The 23956-nt window shown below is 48.5% G+C and overlaps 1 protein-coding gene across 1 annotated transcript in view; it reads left to right on the forward strand.

Moving 5' to 3' along the window:
• CHMP4B (charged multivesicular body protein 4B) overlaps positions 1-1450 on the forward strand; it is a 45711-nt gene extending 44261 nt beyond the window's left edge. The window contains exon 5 of the mRNA XM_020902540.2: positions 576-1450. Within this exon, the coding sequence (XP_020758199.1) occupies positions 576-640 (65 nt within the window). The 3' untranslated portion in view covers positions 641-1450. The remainder of the gene's footprint in view (positions 1-575) is intronic.
• The last annotated feature ends 22506 nt before the right edge of the window (positions 1451-23956 follow it).

Here is a 23956-nt window from a genome sequence, read left to right on the forward strand (position 1 = left end):
TCTAGAAGAGGTGAAGCAGCTTGATTTGGCACAGAGAGAGAACCCAGAGAGCAGGGTGTGACCAGGCTGTGTCCTCTCATCCTCCCACAGGTCAAGGGGAAGTGGCCCTCTGGTCAAGTTGGCTGCCCGGGGTGGGGTGCAGGCCTGAAAGCTGAAGGGGGTCTGAAAGCTGTCCGGCCAACTGCCTGTGGTGTACAGAGGTGGCTTAGGCCCTTGAGGTGGAGGGAAGTGCCTTAGATTAGAGCTCTTCTGGGTTCTTCCCTCTCTCCCCCACATTGGATGCTCTGGCTGGAGGCCGCATGTCGATCCTATTAGACTCTGGGTGTTGAATCCTCCCCGTTTTGTCTGGCTCTGGTGTCAGGAAGGGGAGGTGCTGGGGAAGCTGTGCCTGGTTATCTGGAGTTCTGCATTGCAGCTTTTAGGCACAGAGAGGCAGTCTGCTGATAGCCTGGAGACGTGGCGGGCTGCACGGGCAGGGCTGTAGCCATGGGGTAGCGCAGCCCTGGCATCCGGCCAGAACGCGTGGAGAACACAGCAGCCAGCCTTCCTAAGCAGCCTTTTCTGTCTTCACACAGCCAAGAAGAAGGAAGAGGAAGACGACGACATGAAGGAATTGGAGACCTGGGCTGGAACCATTTAACCGGTCCAGTGCGGGCTGGGCCCAGACAGACTCTGGTGGCCTGCGCGGCGGGCAGGCGCGTGTGTGTGCGGGGCAGGCCGGACGTGGTGCAGGCAGGTTCCATCGCTCTCGAATCTCCCTCCCAAGCAGTAGGGCCGCATCACTGCTCACTCCGCATAGCATGGTCTGCACCCAGCGGGACAGGTGGTGGGGGGGAGGGGGTGGGGGGTGGGATGGGAGGTGCCTGCTGTTTATAATGTTCAATTTCTGTAAAATAAACTGTATTTGCAAATCCAACATTGAGCTTCTGGACTACGCTAACTCCACTGCTGAACCTCAATGGCAAGGGTCGACCGTTTGCAGTCAAAATGACCTGAAAATGTAGCCTCTGTCCTTTTAAGTCAGCTGACTTGTCGCACATCTCTTTGTAAGACGTGTATGGTACTGGCAGAAGAGTCGTTTTTTAAAAGCCATAGGCTTTTCCTTGTCCTTAGCTGTAATAATGCATCTATTTTGTTTTCCTCGAGAGCTGTATTTCTGTCCATCACCTGTGTACTGGCCCCTGTGTTTCCCACTCTGGCCCACTCCTCACTCCCACTCCCCTAGTCTTTCTGGAGTTTGTGACACTGATTTGAAATGGATGGTGTTCTCTTGAGAGTGTGTGAGATTGTTTGAGTTAAATTCCAGCTATACATTTTTCTAACATAGCTCTAAGGTCCTTGTTGCTGTTTGTGATAACTGATAGATAACCCATTGGAAACATGTGCATACATTTATATTCAGATGAAATTATGGTTTGCACTGTCTATTAAATATCTCGATTAATTTTCATACTTTGCCTTTGTGTTTAATCAATCAATCATTGGTTTTGGGAGGTGACCCTTTCCAGGCTAGTGTGCTGTCCAGGGGAGTCTGGAAACATTGAAGACCCAAGCATGATGTGTATCAACAATTTGAACCAAGAGCAGAGTGTGTCTTACTGGAGACATGTTTAGGTTCCAGAAGCCCTCACCTTGTCTGGGGACCCCCTGGGCACATTTCAGGAGTGAGTTGGTGCTTGTGGGGCTCCAAGATCTTCTCTAGTTCTCTGTCAGCGTCCATGGGCAGTGCCCGCAGGACCACAGACCCTTCACCTGTTGGAAGCATTGGTGTGCCCACGGACCAGGCCCATCTGTGTATTGCAGAAAATAGCCTTTCCTGTGGGGTGGAAGGCATAGGGCAGTGACCGAAAATTGAGGCAAATGCCAGTCTCAGGTCTGCTGTGACTTGCCCTGATTTTGACCCGGCCTCTTCCACCATTTCTGGTTTTCTTTAGCCTTACACTGTCTTAAGAATCCAATGAAGGGCTTCCCTGATGGCTCAGTGGTAAAGAATCCACCTGCTGATGCGGGAAACACGGGTTCGATTCTTGGTCTGGGAAAATCCCACGTGCTGCGGAGCAGCTAAGCTGGTGCACCACAACTACTGAGTCTGTGCTCTAGAGCCCGTGCTCTGCAAGGAGGGAAGCCACCGCAGTGAGAAGTCTGCGCACCGCAGCTAGAGAGTAGCCCCCCGCTCGCCCCAACTAGAGAAAAGCCCACGCAGCAATGAAGACCCAGCCCAGCCAAAAATCAGTCACTCAAGAAATAAAGAATCTGATAAACACTGTGGACCCTCTCCTTCAAAAAAGTTGATCTATGCACATTAATCCTTTATTCTGCATGCAAATTGGCAGAATCAAGAGGATCCCCTTCCAGTGCCCATCTCTACACCTTTTGAGATCAAAACCAACCTGATAAACAAGGTCCTATGTGTAGCACAGGGATATCTGCATAGCAGATACTGTATAGCACATTCAGTATATATATGTATAGGATATGCTGAATAGCACAGTGTCCTGGGGTAAACTATAAAGGAAAAGAATATAAAAAAATGTATATATGTGTGTGAATGAATCACTTTACTGCACAGCAGAAATTGACACAATGCTGTAAATCAACTATACTTCAATTTAAAAATTAATTTTAAAAAAAGTCATAAAAAACCCCAACCTGAGTTCACAATTAAACATGCCATTGCTCACTGGGTACCCTGTGGCAAGCTGCCCACCTGCCCTGAATGTCATTTTCCCGCCTGTGAAACAGCCAGGCCGGACCAGATCATTTCAGATGTTCTGTCTGCAAAGCTATTCCTGCCCTGCTCCTCACCCTTCACTGCTCCTCCACCCATGCTGCCACACTTAGAATCGGGACTTCACCACGGCGGCTTGAAGATTTATGGCTCGAGTGGATGTTGCCTGCGGTGTTCTCAGAAGTTCTTTCCACCTTAAGAAGAATCTAATGGCAGGGTTTGCTGCCAGATTCCCCTGTCTCAGCCTACAGTTGGCGTTCTGCAGGCATCATTTGGTGTGGGAAATGCACAGTGGCCATTATACTTTTCTAATCAGCCACTTCAGGGGTGTCTCACCCTGGGAGTAGGAGAGGGGAGCTGGCAGACCCAAGCATCCAGCTCTAGCAGGCCTGAAGCTGATTCCTGGACAGTGTCTGAGGCCCCTGTGAGAAACAGCTGCTTATTCCTACTTGGTGTGGGCTTTGTCCCAGGCCTGTGGAATGCTGTGCTCAGTAATGCCCAGTCCTTTTCCTGCTCTCTTGAGGTTCTCAGGATGGAGAGAGAAGTGACCGTGTCAGGATTCCTTGGCTATAAGCTACAGAAGATTTCAACTGGTACAAACAGTAAAGACATTGACTTAACCATTCAAAACTTACTCAACAAATATTTATTGAGTGCACAGGTGCCTTAAAACTATAGAAATTTATTCTCTTACAGTTCAAGAGGTCATAAGTACAAAATCGAGGTATCAGCAGGGCCACACTTCAGAGGCCTAGTAAGGAGGATCCTTCCTTGCCTCTTCTATCTTCAGGGAGCTCCTAGCATTCCTTGGCTTGTAGCTCCATCACTTCAGTCTCTGCCTCCATCTTCACTCCTTCTTCCCTGTCTCTGTGTGTCCTTTTCTGTCACTTATAAAGACACCTGTCATTATGTGTTAGGGTCCCTAATTCAATGTGATCTCATCTTGATCTTTAATTACATCTGCAACGACCCCCATCTCCAAGCAAAGTGACATTGTAGGGTTCCAGATGGACATTACTGTTCAGTGCACAATGGTGCCTCACACAGCTGTGAGGTCAAGGCCTGCAAAGCACCCATCAGGGCTTTGGCAGCTCTTTGAGGTGGGTAGAGGTGGGAAGAACAGGTTATTATGAGCCTCATTTCCTAGAGGTGAAAACTATGGCTTAGAGAAGCTTCTGGTTCCACGCTAATATGCGACAGAAGCAGCCAATGAGTTTCTTGTCCTATGAAGGCCATTTATCCAACATCTGTATTTTGGGCAGCTTTGTGCCAGCTCTCACAAAGCTCTTGATGAGAAAATTAAACCATCGTCATCCTCCTCCTCATCATCATTGCCACCACAGGCTGGGTAATCAATGCAGTGAAATCAGTTAAACCAGCTAAGTAGTAGACACCACTTCCTTGGTGGTCCAGTGGTTAAGACACCACCTTCCAATGCAGGGGCATAGGTTCAGTCCCTGGTCAGGTCAGGTCCCGTATGCCTTGGAGTGTGGTCAGAATTTTTAAAAAAGGAGGCACCTGACCGAGGAGGGCTTGTAGGAGGAAGTGCTCTCTCAACCAAGACTGAGGGGTGCTAAGGACTCAGCAAGGGAAAAGTTGTGAAAGACATGGAACTAGGAGGATAGTTTTCAACAGCATGTGCAAAGGCCCGGAGGCCATCTTGGGCTTGCTTTTGGGTCTGAGTGGGACAATGACACAGAATCAATAGACCTTTGATAAGTATTTATTCAATGAATGACAGGTGAGGAAACTGAGGTGCCAAAGTACTTCAAGACCCATAGTAAGTACAGGCCGAACTTGAGTCCCTGTCTCCCCAACCAGATCTCTTCCTGTCTGCCCTGGGTACCCACCTTGCAGAAAGAGCTTCCTTCCTTCCTGCTAAGCTGCATTCTGACCTTACCCAGTAAGCAGAGGAAGCAGGTGGAGCTGGGAGATAACGCACAAACCTTCGGGTCCTGCAGCCCAGGCTCTGCACCAATCCCAGGCTAGATTTCTGTGAGGCTCTGGCTAACCAGTGCCCAAATTCCCACAGGGCAATATAGGCTGCAGCAGGAGAAAACAGAGGTGTGTACGCTTTTGGACTTTCTGGTTTTCAACAAGAACAAGTCTCAAAAGAATGACAAACGTTAAGGGAGCATTTACTAAGACCAGGCGCTTAATCTGCTTCATCTCATCTCATTTAATCCACACAAGAACTGCTTCAGGGATGGACCACTCACTGCCCTGTTTTACAGTTGAGAAAACAGGTTCAGAGGGATAAAGTGACTAGGGGCCCAGGTCACTGAGCTGGTGAGCAGCAGAGCGGCAAGAATCCAGCCCCAAGTCCTTCCGTGCTGTGGTGGTGGGGGAGGGCTAGATTCAGAGACTCCTGTCTCCCGTAGAAGGTGCCAACTCTGAACGTGACCAAGTGCTGAGGCCCAAAGAGGAGGCCAACTCTCTTGAAAATCTTCCTGCTGAGAGTAGAAAGGCCACAGGCAACAGGATCTGGAATCATCCAGCTGACCTGGAATGGAGCTGTGGGTCACAGTCATCCAAACAGTGGATGGAGTTGGGCTCCTCACTTTCCCCAAGGGGCTTTTTTAAAATTAATTTTTATTGGAGTATAGTTGCTTTACAATGTTGTACTAGCTTCTACTGTCCAGCAAAGTGAATCAGCTGCACGAATACACATATCCCCTCTGTTTTGGATGGATTTCCTTCCCGCAAAGGTCACCACAGAGCACTGCGTAGAGTTCCCCGAGCTACAAAGTAGGTGCCCACAGGAGCTTTGAAGACAGGACTCCTTTGGGGCTGGTTTCCCCTTCCCCCCCAAACCATCTCACTGGTGCTGCCTCTGTTTCCTTCTCTCCCTCCTCTGCTCGGGCAGCCACATGGGGGGCACTTGGTCCCCTTGCGGGAAGTGTGGACAAAGACTCTGTGGTATACACAATGGCAGTTCCACTTACCTACTGCTTCACAATAAACCACCCTGAAACTTAGTTGTGAAATGCAACTATTTCCTTATGCTCACAGATTCTGTGTTCAGAAACTCAGAAAGGACCCAGAGGGTATGGCTTATCTCTGTTCCATGGTAATTAGGGCCTCCCCTGCCAAGCCCCGGAAGGCTGGTGATGTCATCGGTTGGAACACACAGAGACGTCTTCAGTTGCGTGGTATGTGTGGCTGTGGGTGCTGGTTGCGGGCTGGGACCTCCCCTGGGGACTCAGCAGGAACACATGGCTTCTCCATGTGACTCGAGCCTCCTCACAGCATGCAGGCCTTGGTGTTGTCCAAGGTCAGGGCTCTAAAGTTGATGGTCCCAGCTAGTGTTGTTGATGGTGTATCTATCACCTTTATGACCTAGCCTTGAAGTCATGCGAAGTCACAGTGTTGTGTTTTACTGGTTATATGAGCTGCAGATTCATCCAGGTTCAAGGGGAGGGGAATTAGACTCCACCTCCTGATGAGGGCAGGGTTAGTTCTAAAAGAGCATGGGATGTGGGGAAGGATAAATTGGGAGACTGGGATTGACATATACATACTACTATAGACATACAGTGGGCTTCACCGTTGGCTAAGCAGGTAAAGAATCCACCCACAAGGCAGGAGACACAGGAGACGCAGGTTTGATCCCTGGATCAGGAATATCCCCTGGAGGAGGACATGGCAATCCACTCCAGTAATCTTGCTTGGAAAATCCTATGGACAGAGGAGCTTGGCAGGCTACAGTCCATGGGGTCTCAAAGAGTTGGATATGACTGAGCGACTAACACTCACTCACTCATAGACATAAAGTAGACATATGCACATTACTATATAAAATACATAACAAATAAGGACCTACTGTATAGCACAGGGAAGTCTACTCAATATGGGAAAAGAATCTAAAAAAGTGGATATATGTGTATGTATAACTGAGTCACTTTGCCATACACCTGAAACTAACACAACATTGCAAATCAACTGTACTCCAATAAAATTTTTTTTAAGAAGAAAAGACAAAAGAGCATGGGGAACAGGAGATATCATTTGGGCCATATTTGGGAGGCACAATCTGCCATGAGAGCTGACACAGAATGCTTAGTATGTGCCAGGTATTGAATTAACTCATCCAGTCTCTGATATACCATCCAGAGAAATTTTTTTGAATCCATGCCACATCTATATCTGAATCTGTATCTCTACCATCTGTATATCTATACATACACACTCACACAGAGTGGTATATATTGTGTACATAATACATACACAACCCCTTGAAGTTTTAAAATGCTGGGATAAGAATATAATCAGCAATTCTAATCTATTTTTATTGTGTTTGAAAGGAGACACAAGATTTACCTCTGAAATCTGTCCCCCTTTCCTCCCCTCCACTTGGTCCAGGACACCACTGAATCTCATCTGGAAAACTTCAGCAGTTACCTCTCTGAGGTCATTGCCACCACCATGATGGACCCTTACTAACCCCTCTCATAGTAGCCAGAGCCAGTGTGATCATTCTAAAAAGCTGTCACTCTTCCATTAATAGCTCCCATGGCTTCCATTTGGCTTTCCAGGTGACTGAGCGGTAAAGAATTTGCCTGCGAGACAGGAGATGCAGAAGACATGGGTTCGATCCCTGTGTCGGGAAGATGCCCTAGAGGGGAAATGGCAACCCACTCCAGTATTCTCGCCCAGAAAATTCCATGGACAGAGGAGCCTGGGTGGCTACATACAGTCCACGGGGTCGCAAAGAGTCGGACACGACTGAAGAAGCTGAGCACACACACATGGCTTCCACTGCCTTCTGTACAGTCACCTCCAAGGTGTGCTCTGGAAGGCTGCCGCCCACTTTTCCAGCTTCCTGAAGGCTCATTCCTTGGGCAGTGTTCCCCACGCTGGGGTAGGCAGAACATCTGCATCAGAATCTCTGATTCTGACTGAACATGCAGGCTCCTGCATGGATCAGAATTTCTTGGAGTTCTGGATTTTGCATTTTAAACATGCCTCCAAAAGATTTTCTTTTCATGAAAAGTTTGAGCATTCCACCAAGCCTTTGACATAATCTCTTCTGACCCTCACCCGCATGCTGTAGATGAGGAAATTGAGGCCTAGAAAGAATGACATTCCCATGGCCTCAGCGTTCATGTTTGGGAACTGAAGGGTTAACTCAAATCGGACTTCAGGGCAAATGTAGACGGAGAATCTCCAGGGGGCGTTTTCCAAGCTTCTCATCAACCTGTGTAGGGTCCACCGGACACTTGATGGGAAACTCGGTCCACCGCTCCATTCAGCAGGCGGGGTGAGGCTGTGGCCAGGCCCCGGGCGTGAGGAGCCGACGCCGCAGCGCGCCCGGGTGCCTGCAGGTGGCGCCATTTCCCCGGAAGTGAGGCCCCGCGCTGCGCTGGAACCTCGGGGCTGGTGGGTGGTGGGGTGGGTGGGCTCTTCAGGAGGGTCTGCGCTCCAGGAGGGAAGGGCGAGGGGAGGCGGGGTGGGGAAGTTGGGATAGGAATGCGCTTAGAATCCCCAGCCCCCACCCCCACCCCCAGCCATCCCCACTTGCCTGCTTTCTGGGCCTGATGAGACAGACGCGGGGGCGGGGACAGGGGGTTTGGGGCGGGATGAGATTGAAGTCTGTGTGGAGGTCCTGAGAGGTGAGGCTGTAACAGAAGGGAGGGAAGCCAGCCAGGAGGTGGGGCCATTATAGCCACAACATTCGTAATATAATAGTCATTATCTACTGAGCGCCAGGGGCGGGCGGGTGAGGAGAGGGGGGCTGGTGTGCGCCGCTCCCTCGTGGTCCAGGAGGGCTCTGTATTGGTCGCCTCTTCGCCCCAGGAGTCCTGCAAAGTGGGCAACCTTGTGGGTGATGTCTCCCCTATGGGCTCAGCCTCCACGTGGGATGGTAGGGTTGGGTCCCAGGCCCAGAACTTCAGTTTTTGACCCCAAGCAGGTTGCCCCCACTCTCCCACTCCACAAATCCAGTTTTCTCTAGCCCTCCCTCCTATGAAGCATGTGGACGCGCTGCGGTGGGCCCCAGCCTTCCTGCGCTGGCCTTCCAGCCTCAGGGGGCTCAGGCATCGCCCAGAAACTATATTTTTAGCACACTACCCAAGTGTGGCCTTGGACACACTCTGGGAAATGCTGATGAATGAATGTCTTTGAAAAAATAAGACTGACTTGTAATGTTTGCTGAGTTCCATGGTGTAAGTACTCCCAGCAAGGCCAATTTCAGGCTACCAACAAGACAACAAAATTCTTCAAAGCTGGCTCTCAGAGATGGTACAAGCCCTATTACAGCGCACTGGTGCAAAAAGGTTTATGACTTTGAGCGTTTAAGAAAGATCCTTTCTCTGCTTTCTTCGGCCCTCTATGTAATTTGCAGGGGCCAGGGCAACATGAACACACAGGGCCGTTTCTTCAAAAATTGTCAGCAATTTCAAGACAGTGACAAGTATTAAGCCAAGTGGGGGGCCCTTCTGGGGGAAGGCCCTGTGTGGTCACACAGGTTGCACACCCATGAACTTGCCTTGGCTCTGACTCAGGCCACCCTCATCCCTGTGATTGTCATGGCCTCCTCACTGGTTTCCCTGTCTCCCTGGTCCCCTGTAAACCATTCTCCACTCAGCTGCCAGGGGTACCTCTTCATATCTAGGCCAGGTGCTGTAGCTCCCCTTCCTGCCTTTTATCCGGAACAGCAGAGAGGCCCTTCTGCCTGGCTTGCTCTCCCAAACCTGACTCCCCAGCTCCATATTCTCATAACTCTATGCACAGCCCTGCCTCGTTCTCATCACCTTAGAGGTATTCCATTTCCTTGTCGGATGTCTGTTTCTCCCTCCCGGCACTAAATTCCGTGACAGCAGAAGCTATTGTATTCCTGTGCTCAGCACCCCTGTGTGTCTGCCTTACTAGGTGCTCAGTGGTTGCTAGCTGAAGAAATGAGCTATTTGATGAAAAGGATAATTGACTGTTTTGCCTGCAGGGAGGAGTGGAGCCCTGACCTTGGACCCTGCGTGATCAAGTCCCTGCAGAACAATGATAATTCAATGGATCCGGTTTGGTGACAATGTCACTTCCCTTTTCTTCCTACATTTAAACTTAGCCAACCCCTCATGGTTAACATTAAGGTTTATTTATATTGGCCAGACTACAGCTGTCACATTGGTTAAAAATCTAGGTGATGTTCCCATGAAGAGAGAGAGGAAGTCACTGAGGCTGCCTCTTCTGAGCACCTACTGCACACTGCCAGGAAAGATGGGCTGGTGTCAGTGGGAGCCTGCCGTGTCCCTGGCCATGCAGACCCTCCTTGGCCACCTCTCAGCACAGCGGCTGGGCTGTCATGAGCAGAGGATTGGGTGTCCCCTGGGGAGGATGCTCATGGTGAGCACAGGGTCGCCGCTACAGCCATCTGTCAGGGGACCAGCCTGTCTTGGCCTACTATGCTGTCATCCTGGCCATTAGCCATAAAGTGATGTTCTGTGGCCAGAGGCCCTGTGCTCCCTCTCACTGGCCGCTAAGCTCACCTAACACCAGCGAGCACTTATTGAGAACTCAGTGTGCTACTTAGGGCTTTGTGAGGCTTTTTCTTTTTCAACCATTATTCATTTTGTTATATTTTATATTATTTATTGGACTGGTTTGGGGGTTTTATTTGGGGTTTTATTTCCATCAATCCTTTCAGTAACCCTAGGAGTGGCTGTTATTATGTTCCCCACTTCACAGATGAGAAGATGGAGTCTCAGAGGTGGGGAGTGACTTGGCCAAGGTCACACAGTGGGTGAATCAAACAATCTACCCACTCTGACCCGGGCTGCTGAGCCACAGGCCGGCCCTTTGCCGCTTTCCCCTCCACGTGTGTCATCTGTGGTCTCTTATAAGATACCTGTCATTGGATTTAGGGCCCACTTGAGTAATCTAGAATATCATCCTAAGGTCCTTCATTTAATTACATCAGCAAAGACCCTTTTCCCAAAGAAGGTCACATTTACAGGTTCTGGGGATTTAGATGTGGGTATAACTTTGGGAGAATCACCCTTCACCCCACTATGGGGTCGTCACAGTCAGCACATCTCACAGGCGCCTGGCCAGGGACACAAACATGGAGAGAAGAGGGTGTCTCTGATGGCAGTGCTGCCTGCAGCAAGCTCAATAAATGTGAACCCAGAGAAAACTCGAGACACAGGGAGGAAAAAAGCCACGGGGAGAGCCTTTCCCTTCAGCCTTATCTCGGCATGGGTCAAGCTTGTTCTCCTAGGCCGGGGTGGCGGCACACCCACAGCTCCAAGACCCCTTTCCCGGCTGAGCCCCGGGCAAGGTGGGGCATCTCTGCACCCCATTCTGGCAGAGCACTACCCAGAAACATATTTTACCCGTAAACGGGCCAATTAAGAAGGCAAATGTTTTCAAACAGGAGGATTTATTGGCATAGAATGTGCCATCCCTCCGAGCGGGAGGAGTGGGTGTGCGTGCGGAGCCATCTGGAGGGGAGTTGTTTATCATATTTATTTAGTTACGAGTTGCTAGTTTGGAACTGGCAGGGCTTCATTAGGTGTGAGCATGGATACCCGGGAGGGTGCCCAGAGTTGGATGACTCTGAGAATGTACATGGGCCTGTGTCTATGCGGACACTATGTCTTTGTGCCTGAGTAGGTGTGTCCACATGCCTACATGTGTGTTCATATGCCCGCTTGTGTGTGCACGCCTCTTCATCACATTCTTCTTTGTGTGTGTGCATATGTGTCTCTTTGCCCTTGGACGTGGGTTGTCTTTTTTTGGTGGGATCCAACATTTCCCTGTTGATGGTTGTTCAGCAGCGAGTTGTAATTTTGGAGTTCTCACAGGAGAAGATGAGCACGTGTCCTTCTACTCCGCCAACTTGGAGGTCCAAGGGCAAAGGAGAAGCCCCAGCAAGATGGTAGGAGGGGTGAAGTCGCATTTAGAATCAAACCCCATACCCGCCAGAGACGCTCCGAGAGCTCAAACCTTGTGTGCAACAGGACCCAGAGACCCCACAGACACTGAGCCAGAACTGTGTTTGAGTGTGTTCTGTGGAGGTACAGGTCTGCAGTGGACTCCTGCAGGGTCAGGGGCTCTGGGTGCAGTAGACCTGGGTATGGCATAAGCCCTCTTGGAGGAGGTCGCTGTTAACCCCATCATAGAGCCACCAGAACTTACACAGGACTGGGGAAACAGACTTTTGGAGGGCACAAACAAAACCTTGTGTGCACCAGGACCCAGGAAAAAGGAGCAGTGACCCCACAAGAGACTGACCCAGACATGCCCACGAGTGTCCAGGAGGCTCCGGCTGATGCGTGGGTCGGCATTGGCCTGCTGCAGGGTTGAGGGGTTGAGTGCAGCAGTGCATGCATGGGACCTTTTGAATGAGGTCGCCATTATCTTCATTGCCTCTATCATAGTTTGGCCTCAGGTCAAACAACAGGGAGGGAACACAGCCCATCCCATCAACAGAAAATTCAATTAAAGATTTACTGAGCATAGCCCCGCCCTTCAGAACAAGACCCATTTTCCCCCTCAGTCAGTCTCTCTCACCAAGAAGCTTCCATAAGCCTTTTATCCTTCTCCATCAGAGGGAAGACAGAATGAAAACCATAATCACAGAAAACTAACCAATCTGATCACATGGACCACAGCCTTGTCTAACTCAGTGAAACTATGAGTCATGCTGTGTAGGGCCACCCAAGACGATGGGTCAGGGTGGAGAGTTCTGACAAAACTTGGTTCACTGGAGAAGGGAACGGCAAACCACTTCAGTATTCTTGTCTTAAGAATCCCATGAAAGTATGAAAAGGCAAAAAGATAGGACACTGAAGGATGAACTTGCCAGGCTGGTAGGTGCCCAATATGCTACTGGAGATCAGTGAAGAAATAACTCCAGAAAGAATGAAGAGACAGAGCCAAAGAGAAAACAATACCCAGCTGTGGACATGACTGGTGACAGAAGTAAAGTCCAATGCTGTAAAGAGCAATATTGCATAGGAACCTGGAATATAATGTCCATGAATCAAGGCAAATTGGAAGTGGTCAAACAGGAGATGGCAAGAATGACCATCAACATTTTAGGGATCAGCAAGCTAAAATGGACTGGAATGGGTGAATTTAACTCAGATGACCATTATATCTACTAGTGTGGACAAGAATCCCTTAGAAGAAATGGATTAACCATCATAGTCAACAAAAGATTCCAAAATGCAGTACTTGGATGCAATCTCGAAACAACAGAATGATCTCTGTTCGTTTCCAAGGCAAACCATTCAATATCACAGTAATCCAAGTCTATGCCCCAACCAGTAATGCTGAAGAAGCTGAAGTTGAATGGTTCTATGAAGACCTACAAGACCTTCTAGAACTAACACCCAAAAAAGATGTCCTTTTCATTATAGGGTACTGGAATGCAAAAGTAGGAAGTCAGATACTTGGAGTAACATGCAAATTTGGCCTTGGAGTACAGACTGAAGCAGAGCAAAGGCTAACAGAGTTTTGTCAAGAGAACGCACTGATCATAACAAACACCCTCTTCCAACAACATAAAAGAAGACTCTACACATGGGCATCACCAGATGGTCAATACCGAAATTAGACTGATTACATTCTTTGCAGCCAAAGATGGAGAAGCTCTATACAAGAAGGGGTGCTGACTGTGGCTCAGATCATGAACCCCTTATTGCCAAATTCAGACCTAAATTGAAGAAAGTAGGGAAAACCACTAGACCATTCAGGTATGACCTAAATCAAATCCCTTATGATTATACAGTGGAAGTGACAAATAGATTGCAGGGATTAAATCTGATAGAGTGTCTGAAGAACTAAGGACGGAGGTTCATGACATTGTACAGGAGGCAGTGATCAAGACCATCCCCAGGAAAAAGAAATGCAAAAAGGCAAAATGGTTGTCTGAAGAGGGCTTACAATTAGCTGAGAAAAGAAGAGAAGTGAAAGGCAAAGGAGAAAAGGAAAGATATACCCATTTGAATGCAGAGTTCCAAATAATAGCAAGGAAAGATAAGAAAGCCTTCCTCAGTGATCAATGCAAAGAAATAGAGGAAAACAACAGAATGGGAAAGACTAGAGATCTCTTCAAGAAAATTAGAGATACCAAGGGAACATTTCATGCAAAGATGGTCATAATAATAAAGAACAGAAATTAATGGACCTAACAGAAGCAGAAGACTTCAAGAAGAGGTGGCAAGAATACACAGAATTATTCAAAAAAAGATCTTCATGACCCAGATAATCATGATGGTGTGTTCATTCACCTAGAGCCAGACATCCTGGAGTCCGAAGTCAAGTGGGCCTTAGGAAGCATCACTATGAACAAAACTAGTGGAGGTGTTAGAGTTCCAGTTGAGCTATTTCAAGTCCCAAAAGATGATACTGTTAAAGCACTGCACTCAATATGCCAGAAAATTTGGAAAACTCAGCAGTGGCTAAAAGATTGGAAAAGGTCAATTTTCATCCTAATACCAAAGAAGGGCAATGCCAAAGAATGTTCAAACTACCACACAATTACACTCATCTCACGGGCTAGTAAAGTAATGCTCAAAATTCTCCAAGCCAGGCTTCAAGAGCATGTGAACCCAGAACCTCTGGATTTTCAAGCTGGATTTAGAAAAGGCAGAGAAACCAGAGATCAAATTGTCAACAGCTGCTGGATCATAGAAAAAGCAAGAGAGTTCCAGAAAAATAGCTACTTCTGCTTTATTGATTATGCCAAAGCCTTTGACTGTGTAGATCACAACAAGCTGTGGAAAATTCTTCAAGAGAAGGGAATACCGGACCACCTGACCTGACTCCTGAGAAATCTGTATGCAGGTCAAGAAGCAATAGTTAGGACTGGACATAGAACAACAGACTGGTTCCAAATAGGGAAAGGAGTATGTCAAGGCTTTATATTGTCACCCTGCTTACTTAACTTATATGCAGAGTACAGCATGCGAAATGCTGGGCTGGATGAAGTACAAGCTGGAATCAAGATTGCCTCAGACATGCAGATGACACCACCCTTAAGGCAGAAAGTGAAGAACTAAAGAAACTCTTGATGACAATGAAATAGGAGAGTGAAAAAGTTGGCTTAAAGCTCAACATTCAGAAAACAAAGATCATGGCATCCAGTCCCATCACTTCATGGCAAATAGATGAGGAAGCTATGGAAACCGTGGCTGACTTTTTTTTTTTCTTTTTTTTTCCCTAACTTTGTTTGTTGGGGCTCTAAAATCACTGCAGATGGTGACTGCAGCCATTAAACTAAAAGACACTTGCTCATTGGAAGAAAAATTATGACCAACCTAGACAGCATATTAAAAAGCAGAGACATTACTTTGCCAATGAAGGTCCAAATAGTCAAAGCTATGGTTTTTCCAGTAGTCATGTGTAGATGTGAGAGTTGGACTATAAAGAAAGCTGAGCACCAAAGAACTGATGCTTTTGAACTGTGGTGTTGGAGAAGACTCTTGAGAGTCCCTTGGACTGCAAGGAAATCCAACCAGTCCATCCTAAAGGAAATCAGTCCTGAATATTCATTGGAAGGACTGATCCTGAAGCTGAAACTCCAATACTTTGGCCACCTGATTCGAAGAACTGACTCTTTTTTGAAAAGACCCTGATGCTGGGAAAGATTGAAGGCGAGAGGAGAAGGGCACGACAGGATGAGATGGTTGGATCGCATCACCAACTCGATGGACATGAGTTTGAGTAAACTTGGAGAGTTGGTGATGGACAGGAAAGCCTGGTGTGCTGCAGTCCATGGGGTCGCATGAGTTAGACGCGACTGAGCAACTGAACTGAACATGTGTCTCTGTGTGTGCAGAGGCAGGTAAGTTGGGAGTGTAAGTGGTCGGCATGCTTGCTCTTGTGTATGTGTGTGTACACATGTGCCTGTGTGCACATGGCTGTGTGCACTCATTTTTACATGTGGATACATGTGTGGCCTTGTGTGCACAAACCCTTGTCACAAATGAGTCATGCCTGTCTAACTCAACTTCTGTGAGCACTAGATATTGCTGATCACTCCCTCCTTAAAAGTCTATTTCCTGGCGATGCCCCCTGTCGCCCTCCCTGTCTGATCACTCTCTCCCTGTGTCCCTCTTCTCTTTTCCCTCTAGGCCATGGATTGTTAGCAAGACCTGTGGATAAGAGAAGAGCGTCTGGCCTGGGTTAGACTTTTGACACAGACTCGTTCTGTATATTAAAGGCAAAGGAATTGTCTTGGTGTCTGCAAGGATATATGCGCTCCTGTTTTACTTGAAACACTGAACTTCAACTCTCTGAGACTGTCCTTTATGATAAAAGTGTGGGACGTTGAAGTCATTGCAAGTGCAATAACTGACAACAGAACTACTTCGGATTCTATGAGAATCCGAAGGGTGGGGACTGTGCTAAATGGAAGAGCATGTATTCTGTCTTAACTACTTAGTTCTGAGCTACTCCTTTTCTTTTAATATTTATTTTATTAATTTGGCTGCACCAGGTCTTAGTAGTGGCACATGGGATCTTTGTTGCAGCATACAGGGTAATTTCAGTTGTAGTATTTAGGATCTTGCAGCATGAAAACTCTTAGTAGTGACATGTGGGATCTAGTTCTCTGATCAGGGATCGAACCTGGGCTACATGCATTGGGAGAGCAGAGTCTTAGCCACTGGAACACCAGGGAAGTCCTGTTAGCTATCCAATTTCTTAGCTTTGTTGTTGTGTCATCACTAAGTCCTGTCTTAGACCACACAGACCCTAGCCCACCAGGCTCCTCTGTCCATAGGATTTCCCAGGCAAGAATACTGGAGTGGGTTGCCATTTCCTTCTTCAGGGAGATCTCGACCCAAGGATTGAATCTGTGTCTCCTGCATTGGCAGGCAGATTGGGAAGTCCAACTTCTTAGCTACTTCTCAGCAATGGTTGCCCTCAGGGGGTTCTAGCCCATGAGGCCAAATCTTCTGATTTTCCAAAAGACAAATGTTTGTGTTTTAACTGAGCTTGGCTTGATTTTTAAACATGGACTCATATTTTAAACACAGTGCAGGTCGTACTGAACTAGGTGAGCCCTGCTGCTCTGTGGCTTCAGGGATCATTGCCAAGCTGACAATCGATAGCTATGCCTCTAAGTTGGGCCTAGGCCACAGGAAGGCCACACCCTCTCCTCCTGTCTTTTGATTGCCTGGAGCTCAGCATGTCCACGGTGCATTGCTGTGTTATTCCCCATGTCTGCCTTGGGTCCCTGAGTCAGGCAGCCACATCATCAGCTCTGCAGACAGAAATCTGGACATCATCCTTGGGTCCTCTCCTCCCCTCAGTCTCCTCCGGTATCCAGTCCAATCAGCCAGCCAGTCCCGCTATCTATGCCTCCGTGAGTTTCTCTAACTCCCTCATCTCTTGCCTTGATGACTCTGACAGCCACTCCAGAGTCTCCCAGCTTCTGGCTCCTGCCTCCCAGTCCCTGCCCCATCCAGCAAGGTCCATGAAATTGTCATCTGTTCCCACCAACAACTCTAGCCTCATCCTTTTCCTCTCACTGTTGGCACTTTAAGCCTCAGCGATACCAAACTGCTTTTCTTTTTATATACTGCCTCTTGCCTTTGCAGGTACTGTTTCCTCTTTGGGTAATCCCTTTCCAGGGCCCTCCTTTCTCCTAGCTAACTCCTCTTCCACCTTTGAAATCCCACAGGAAGTGCCCTTTTCAAGAGTGTGATAATAAATCTCACCTCACAGAGTTGTTCTCAGGAGTCCATGAGGTCATGCCTTGCACAAGACCTAGCCTGGCACACAGGAAATGCCCCAGTTTTGTTTGCCTGTTTGGTTTCTGTGGTTTGTTTTGTTTGTGTTTTGCGGGGGTTTTTGGCTATGTCTTGGGTCTTTGCTGTGGCCTACAGGCTTTCTCTAGTTGTGGCAAACAGGGGCTTCTCTCATTGTGGAGCACAGGCTCTAGAGTACTTGGGCTCAGTAGTTGCGGCACATGGGCTTAGTTGCCCCAAGGCATGTGGGATCTTAACTCCCCGACCAGGGATCGAACCTGAGTCCCCAGCCTTTGAAGGTGGATTCTTAACCACGGGACCACCAGGGAAGTCCCAGGAGGTAACCAGCTGACGTGAGTGCCTCCCTCTGTCTGCCTCCACAGGCTGCCTCTCCCTGTGGGAGGGGGACTATGGGTACCTCCTGAGACTGGAGACATTGTACAGCTTGGCCCCTGGACTGATGAGCTCCGTGTCTTTTCCAGGCCTGGACCCCATATGACATCAGTCAGAACTTCACCAGCACATGGATTTTTTCAATCAGCCTTCTCCCATTAAATGGGCATTTTAATACTTTCATTGGACACACATTAGTCACGGAGAATTCTGACTTTTACCATCTGTGTTTTAGAGTGTGGTGTTCTGGGCTGTAAAGATATTCTCGGCTCTCATAAGAAATGGTTTCTTCGGTGCTAAAGGCGGGGGAAGCATGGAACAGCGTGATTGGAACTCTAAGTGTCTAAAGTGACTGTCGCAAGTCCCCAGAGCCTCAATTCAATCAACCGCTGCAAACGGGAACTCAACAACAAGTATTAAAAAGATGGGAGATGATGAAAATGAGAAAAGAGAAACATTCAAGAGGGAATTGAATCCAGAAGTCATTTGATGGAAGTTTTTAAAATGAACAATAACAACCTCCAAAGTGTGTCTTTCCCACCCGGCTGGAGGGAGAAGGGTTTGCTTTCTGGGATCCTGCAAGACCCTTTGAAATGCTTTGCTCCCCTCACTCTCTCCTTCCTTTCCTCCTTTCACAAATGTTTCCTGAGCACCTACTATGTGCCAGGTACCACATTAGGCACTGAGGGTATAACACCTGAGGGTTAGGCAGGTGTTGTCCCTGCTTTTGTCGTGTTTATGACCCTCCCCTACTGATAGGCGCCGGGGTTGTTTCAAGTTTTCTATAATTGCCGACAATGGGGCAGTGAGTGCTTTTGCACATGTGCCAGTATGAGGTACGGAACAGGGTTTCCTGTTGGCCCAACAATGATGACTGAGACCAACATGCATGCTAAGTTGTTTCAGTTGTGGCAACTCTTTGCAACCCTAAGGATGACAGCCCGCTAGGCTCCTCTGTCCATGGGATTCTCCAGGCAAGAATACTGGCATGGGTTGCCGTGCCCTCCTCCAGGGGATCTTCCTGACCCCAGGGATTGAACCTGGGTCTCCTGCATTGCAGGCAGATTCTTTCCCATCTGAGTGACTAGGGAAGCCCAACTGAGACTATAGCAAAAGCAAAGTTGCTCAGTCGTGTCCGACTCTTTGTGACCCCATGGGCTGTGGTCTACCAGGCTCCTCCGTCCATGGGATTTTCCAGGCAAGAGTACTGGAGTGGGTTGCCATTTCCTTCTCCAGGGGATCTTCCCAACCCAGGGATCAAACCCAGATCTCCCACATTGCAGGCAAACGCTTTACCCTCTGAGCCACCAGGGAAGCCCATCTGAGACTATAGGTACAGACAAAGGTAGCAAGTCTCACACATCCTCAAGAGTGCAGTTAAGGGACTTCCCTGGTGGTCTAGTGGTGGACTCCCCGGTCCCAATATAGGGGCCCTGGGTTCGATCCCTGGTCAGGTAACTAGGTCCCACATATTGCAACTAAGAGTTCACGTGCCACAACTAAAGACCCCACATGCCACAACTAAGACCTGGTGCAACCAAATAAATAAATTTTAAGAAAGACTGCACTTAGGGACTTCCCTGGTGGTACAGTGGTTAAGACTCTGAGCTTCCACTGCAAGGGGTGCAGGTTTGATCCCTGGTTGGGAAACTAAGATCCCACGTGCTGCATGGCATGGACAATGATAATAAATAAAGAATACAGTTTAAAATAAATGAAAAAGAAAAAATAATAGCAACAGCAAGAACAAAAAGAGTGCAGTTAAAATTGGGGCCAGACATAACCTTCAGGGCTTATAAAAGATAGTCCGGCAAGTTCTGTCATCCTGACTCTCCACCCCGCCAGCCCCTACCGCCTTGTCTCGTCTCTATAAGCACAAAATTAGTGAGAGACAGAGAAGAGAATTATTGGATCGTAAATTGTCAGCCCTGGAGGTGGGGGGTTCACAGGTTCTCTCTGTGGGAGGGGGGAGGGGATCTCTAAGGGGGCACTTGCAGAGAGGGGGCCCATCAGAACGGCAGGCAGGCATCCTGTGCCACGTTAGGGGGTGTGGATGGCTTCTGCCTAGACATTCACATGGCTTCTCCACTCTGGACAAGATACGGGCTGGTCGGGAAGGGCTGTGAGGAGGAGGCTGTGGCCAGACTGCAGACCCTGAGGGGGTGCCTGGAGCTGTCTGCTGGGACAAGGACTCAAGGGGCATCAGGAGGTCTGGGAGGGGGCTGCCAGGGAGCTGGGGGGCAGAAGGGGCCAAAGCCACGTCCCACGTCCCCCGAGGCCTGCAGGCCTGCCCTCACCCAGGGGATCAGCACCTGGCTGGGCAGCATCTTTGCACCTTCTCTTCCTCTTCCTGGCGCTCTGCCCCCAGAAGCTGTCTGTTTGCTCTCTCCCTTCCCCCATACCCACCAGGCTGGGACCCCCCAGGGGTCTCAGCACCAGTCCCTCTGGCCTGTCCCTGGCTGGAATGTGTCTGTCTCTGGCTGACAGCAAGGCCTTTGTTGACTTGTTTACCCCTCATACTCAGCTGCCCCCCAGCGCCAGGCACAGAGCTGATAAACAGTAAGCGCTCACTGTATGCTTGTGGCCGGCACCTTGTTGGAGGAGTCAGAGGATCTGTTGGCTCAGGTGACTGGAGCTGGAGGATTTCGGTCCTCTGCCTGCCTCTTTATTATCCCTTCTCTCCTCTTTATGCCCAACCCCAACCTGGCTTTTACATTACAACCAAATAAATAAATCTTCGTCCCCAGAGAGCGCTTTCCTCTGGGCAGTGCTCCGAAGACCTGGAAACACTCCCAGCCCAAGTTACAGCAAATGAGCCACAGGAGAGGACCTCTTAAGGCCCCCAGGGCTTTTTGGAGGCTGTGCTCTCTGCCTGTCATGCTGTCCCTTCCTTCTCTGCTGGTTGAACACCTCCTCTTCTTCTAGGTCTGACTCAAAGCTCACCTCTCCCAGGAAGCCTTCCTTGATTTCTTTGGCTATGTTAGGTGGGTTTTTTTTTTTTTAATTTTTTATTTATTTTTGACTGTGCTTGGTCTTTGTTGCTGTTTGGACTTTAGTTGTGGCAAGCAGGGGCTCCTCTCCAGTTGCAGTGTGCAGGCTTCTCGCTGTTGTGGCTTCTCTTGTGAAGCACAGGCTCTAGGCCTGTGGCCTTCAGTAGTTGTGGCACATGGGCTTAGTTGCTCCAGGGCCTGTGGGATCTTCCCTGATCAGGAAATGAACCTGTGTCTCCTGCACTGGCAGGCGGATTCTTTACCTCTGAGCTACCAGAGAAGCCCTATGTTACGTCCAGGCGTGGAGTCATGAGTGAGGGGTCTGGAGAGACCCAGGATCTCGGGGTCTGAGAGTATTGATGTTGGTGCTTAGGTGGATATTGTCCGGGGTCCTCGGAGCCAGTGAAAGTGTTTCAGCGGCAGGAGGGAGGGCGGATCAGATATTGTGTCTAGAAAGCTCACTCCAGCTGGGCAACAACCAGGGAGGGGATGAGCCACGATGGAGCCTGAACTCGGATGGGGGCAGCAGACTCGAGAGCAGGGGACAGACTCCAGCGAGGTTCCAGAGGTAGAATCGAGGGGGTTGGAATTGTTGGAGTAGAAGGGGAAGTCAGGACAGCCCCCAGGACCCGGGCTCTTGCAGCTGTGGTTGGGCTTGGACAATAGGAGCAGATGTGGCCCCCTGTGTGGGAGGCAGACAGAACCCCCAGGAGGAGTGTGGCTTTACTCCGGGGTTACTGCTCCTCTGATAAATTAATCATCAACATTACTGAAAATAGAAATATTTACTTTTAAGATAAACATATTTGAAATTTTAAAATTTGGATTCAGAAACATTTCAAATAAAGAACAAGGACATGATGTAGCAGTCAGTTATGTGTTGGTTTTTCTCAAATATATTTAAATGAAAACAAACAAAAAAACCTTTGTGCTTCTCCTACCACCTCCATCCCACTCCCCAAAGAGTACCTGGCATTTGGTCCAAAGGGGATTTTCATTCGTTTGCTATGGTGTGGGTGATATAAACACTCCCTTCCCCACCTTGTAGAGGTCTCATTGCTCACAGTGATGTTTAGAGTAAACGCTTTTGTGGAGGGCTTCCCTGGGACTCTGCACTCCCTCTGCAGGGCATCGGGTTCAATCTCTCATGCTGCCTGGCATGGCCAAAAAAACAAACAAAAAACACATTTGTGGGAAAAGAAGAGGAGCCTAGGCCTGTGTCACTGGTAATTCACTTGAGGCAGGGGTGGGGGTGGGGGTCGGTCGGGGGGTGGATCCCAGAGCCAGAGAAGATGAAGCAGCCTGACATCTAGATTAAACAGTCACCCTGGAGGCCATGTACTGTTGTTCCCATTGTACGGAGGTGGAGACTGAGGCTCAGAGTGGTGAGTTGCCTAAGGCCATGAAGCTAAAAAGTGTCTGAACTGGGATTCAAAGCTGGCACTGCCCAGCTCCAGAGCCCAGGTTCTTACCCATATTCATAGATGAAGACAAAGACCAAGTTTGTTTTACGTTGGGTGAATCCAGAGGGATCCCAGGGCTCTTACGCCCATTTCACAGGTGGAGAGACTGAGGCCCTGAGAGCAGTCACCCAGCAAGTCCACAGCAGAAAGGAGAGTAGAAGTCAGGTCTGCTGTCTCCAAGTCTGATGTGCTCACCACCAGCCATTTCTTGGCGGAAGATGGACTGAGTGGCACAGAGGAAGTGGCTGGAAGGCAGGAAAGATGCCAGTTTGACAGCGCCAGGGTTCGAATGTTGTGCAATGAGGGTTTCGGAACCTTCCCATTGGTCCTCTCACTGCCCCCTCCCCTGCCCCCGCCCCCCTCACCCACCCCGCCATCACAGCGAGGCCCCACATCACCCACTTGGTCCTCTGTGAACCTACAGCTCCTGCTGGGAGCTGGTGGCCAAACCCGTGTTTTGCTGTAAGTGAGGGAGTGAGCTCTTCAATGAAGAATCATGTCCTTCATCTTGTCCCCTACATTTTACACCACCATGTAAAATTTTCCATTAATTCCTCAGAATAAAATGTAGTGGTTGTTAATTTCTGATGCCAGCTGAATGCTTTTTTATGCCTGAAACTATTTTCCACCATTAGGGAAGTGTAATAAAAAGTTTTCTTTCTCTCTTTGATTTTATTTTTTAATTAGGCCAGAGGGTTTTCGTGACTCTGCTGGCAAAGCTGTAGCCAGCAGCTGGGAGCCTAGGAAGTTGCAGATAAAGGACACAAATCCTCACTCTTCCAATGCCATCCTCGTAGCCAGGCCTTGCCTCCCTGGAAACCCCAATCAGAGTAAATCCCCAGTCTTCATTGTTTTTCAGAAAGGGTGTTTGTGAGAGGTAACATGGAGCAGTAAAAAGTTTCTGTTCTCTGCTTGTTTTTTTAAAAAAGCCCCAACTTTTTTTTTTTTTTAATGTGGACCATTTTTAGTCTTTATTGAATTTGTTACACTATTGCTTTTGTTTTATGTTTTGTGTTTTTTTTGACCAAGAGGCATGTGGGATCTTAGCTTCCTGACCAGGGAGCAAACCTGTACCCCTTGCAATGGAAGGCTAGGTCTTAACCACTGGACCAGCAGGGGAGTCCCTGTTCTCTGCTTCTTTAAATTTTCTTCTTCAGAGCTTCCTTTTGGATTGATCAAGTTTTGTTTATTTAGCTGTTTTCGTCTATTTGTTTGGAAGTTGTATATATATATATATATGTATTATTTTTATGGTTTCAGGTATCCTTTGCAGCATAAGTCATCCCACATAAGTGGCTTAAAACAATTTATTATCAATTCTTCTGCTTCAGGTGACTGAGGTATTGAGACAGCAAAAGGGTCCAAAAAAGCCTCTCTAACCCTAACATGACTGGCAGTTGTGTTCACTGCTGGCTGGGAGTTTGATTGAAGCTGTTGGCTGAGGGACTTGCTTCTTCTTTGCTGGTCTTTTTCACGTTAAATTTCCTCACAGCTTCTGGGATCTTAGTTCCCTGGCCAGGGATCAAACCTGATCCCATAGAAGTGAAAATGCCAAGTCCTAACTGCTGGACCATCAGGAAATTCCCTTAACTTACCTTTTATTTTCCATATCTCTTTATTCTCCTGTGTGTTTTATTCTAGCAGTGGCCTCAGAGTATCTAGATCTTCTAGATAACAACTATGCCC

This window comes from Odocoileus virginianus, chromosome 9 (genome assembly GCF_023699985.2).
Source record: "Odocoileus virginianus isolate 20LAN1187 ecotype Illinois chromosome 9, Ovbor_1.2, whole genome shotgun sequence".
Lineage (NCBI taxonomy): Eukaryota > Metazoa > Chordata > Mammalia > Artiodactyla > Cervidae > Odocoileus > Odocoileus virginianus.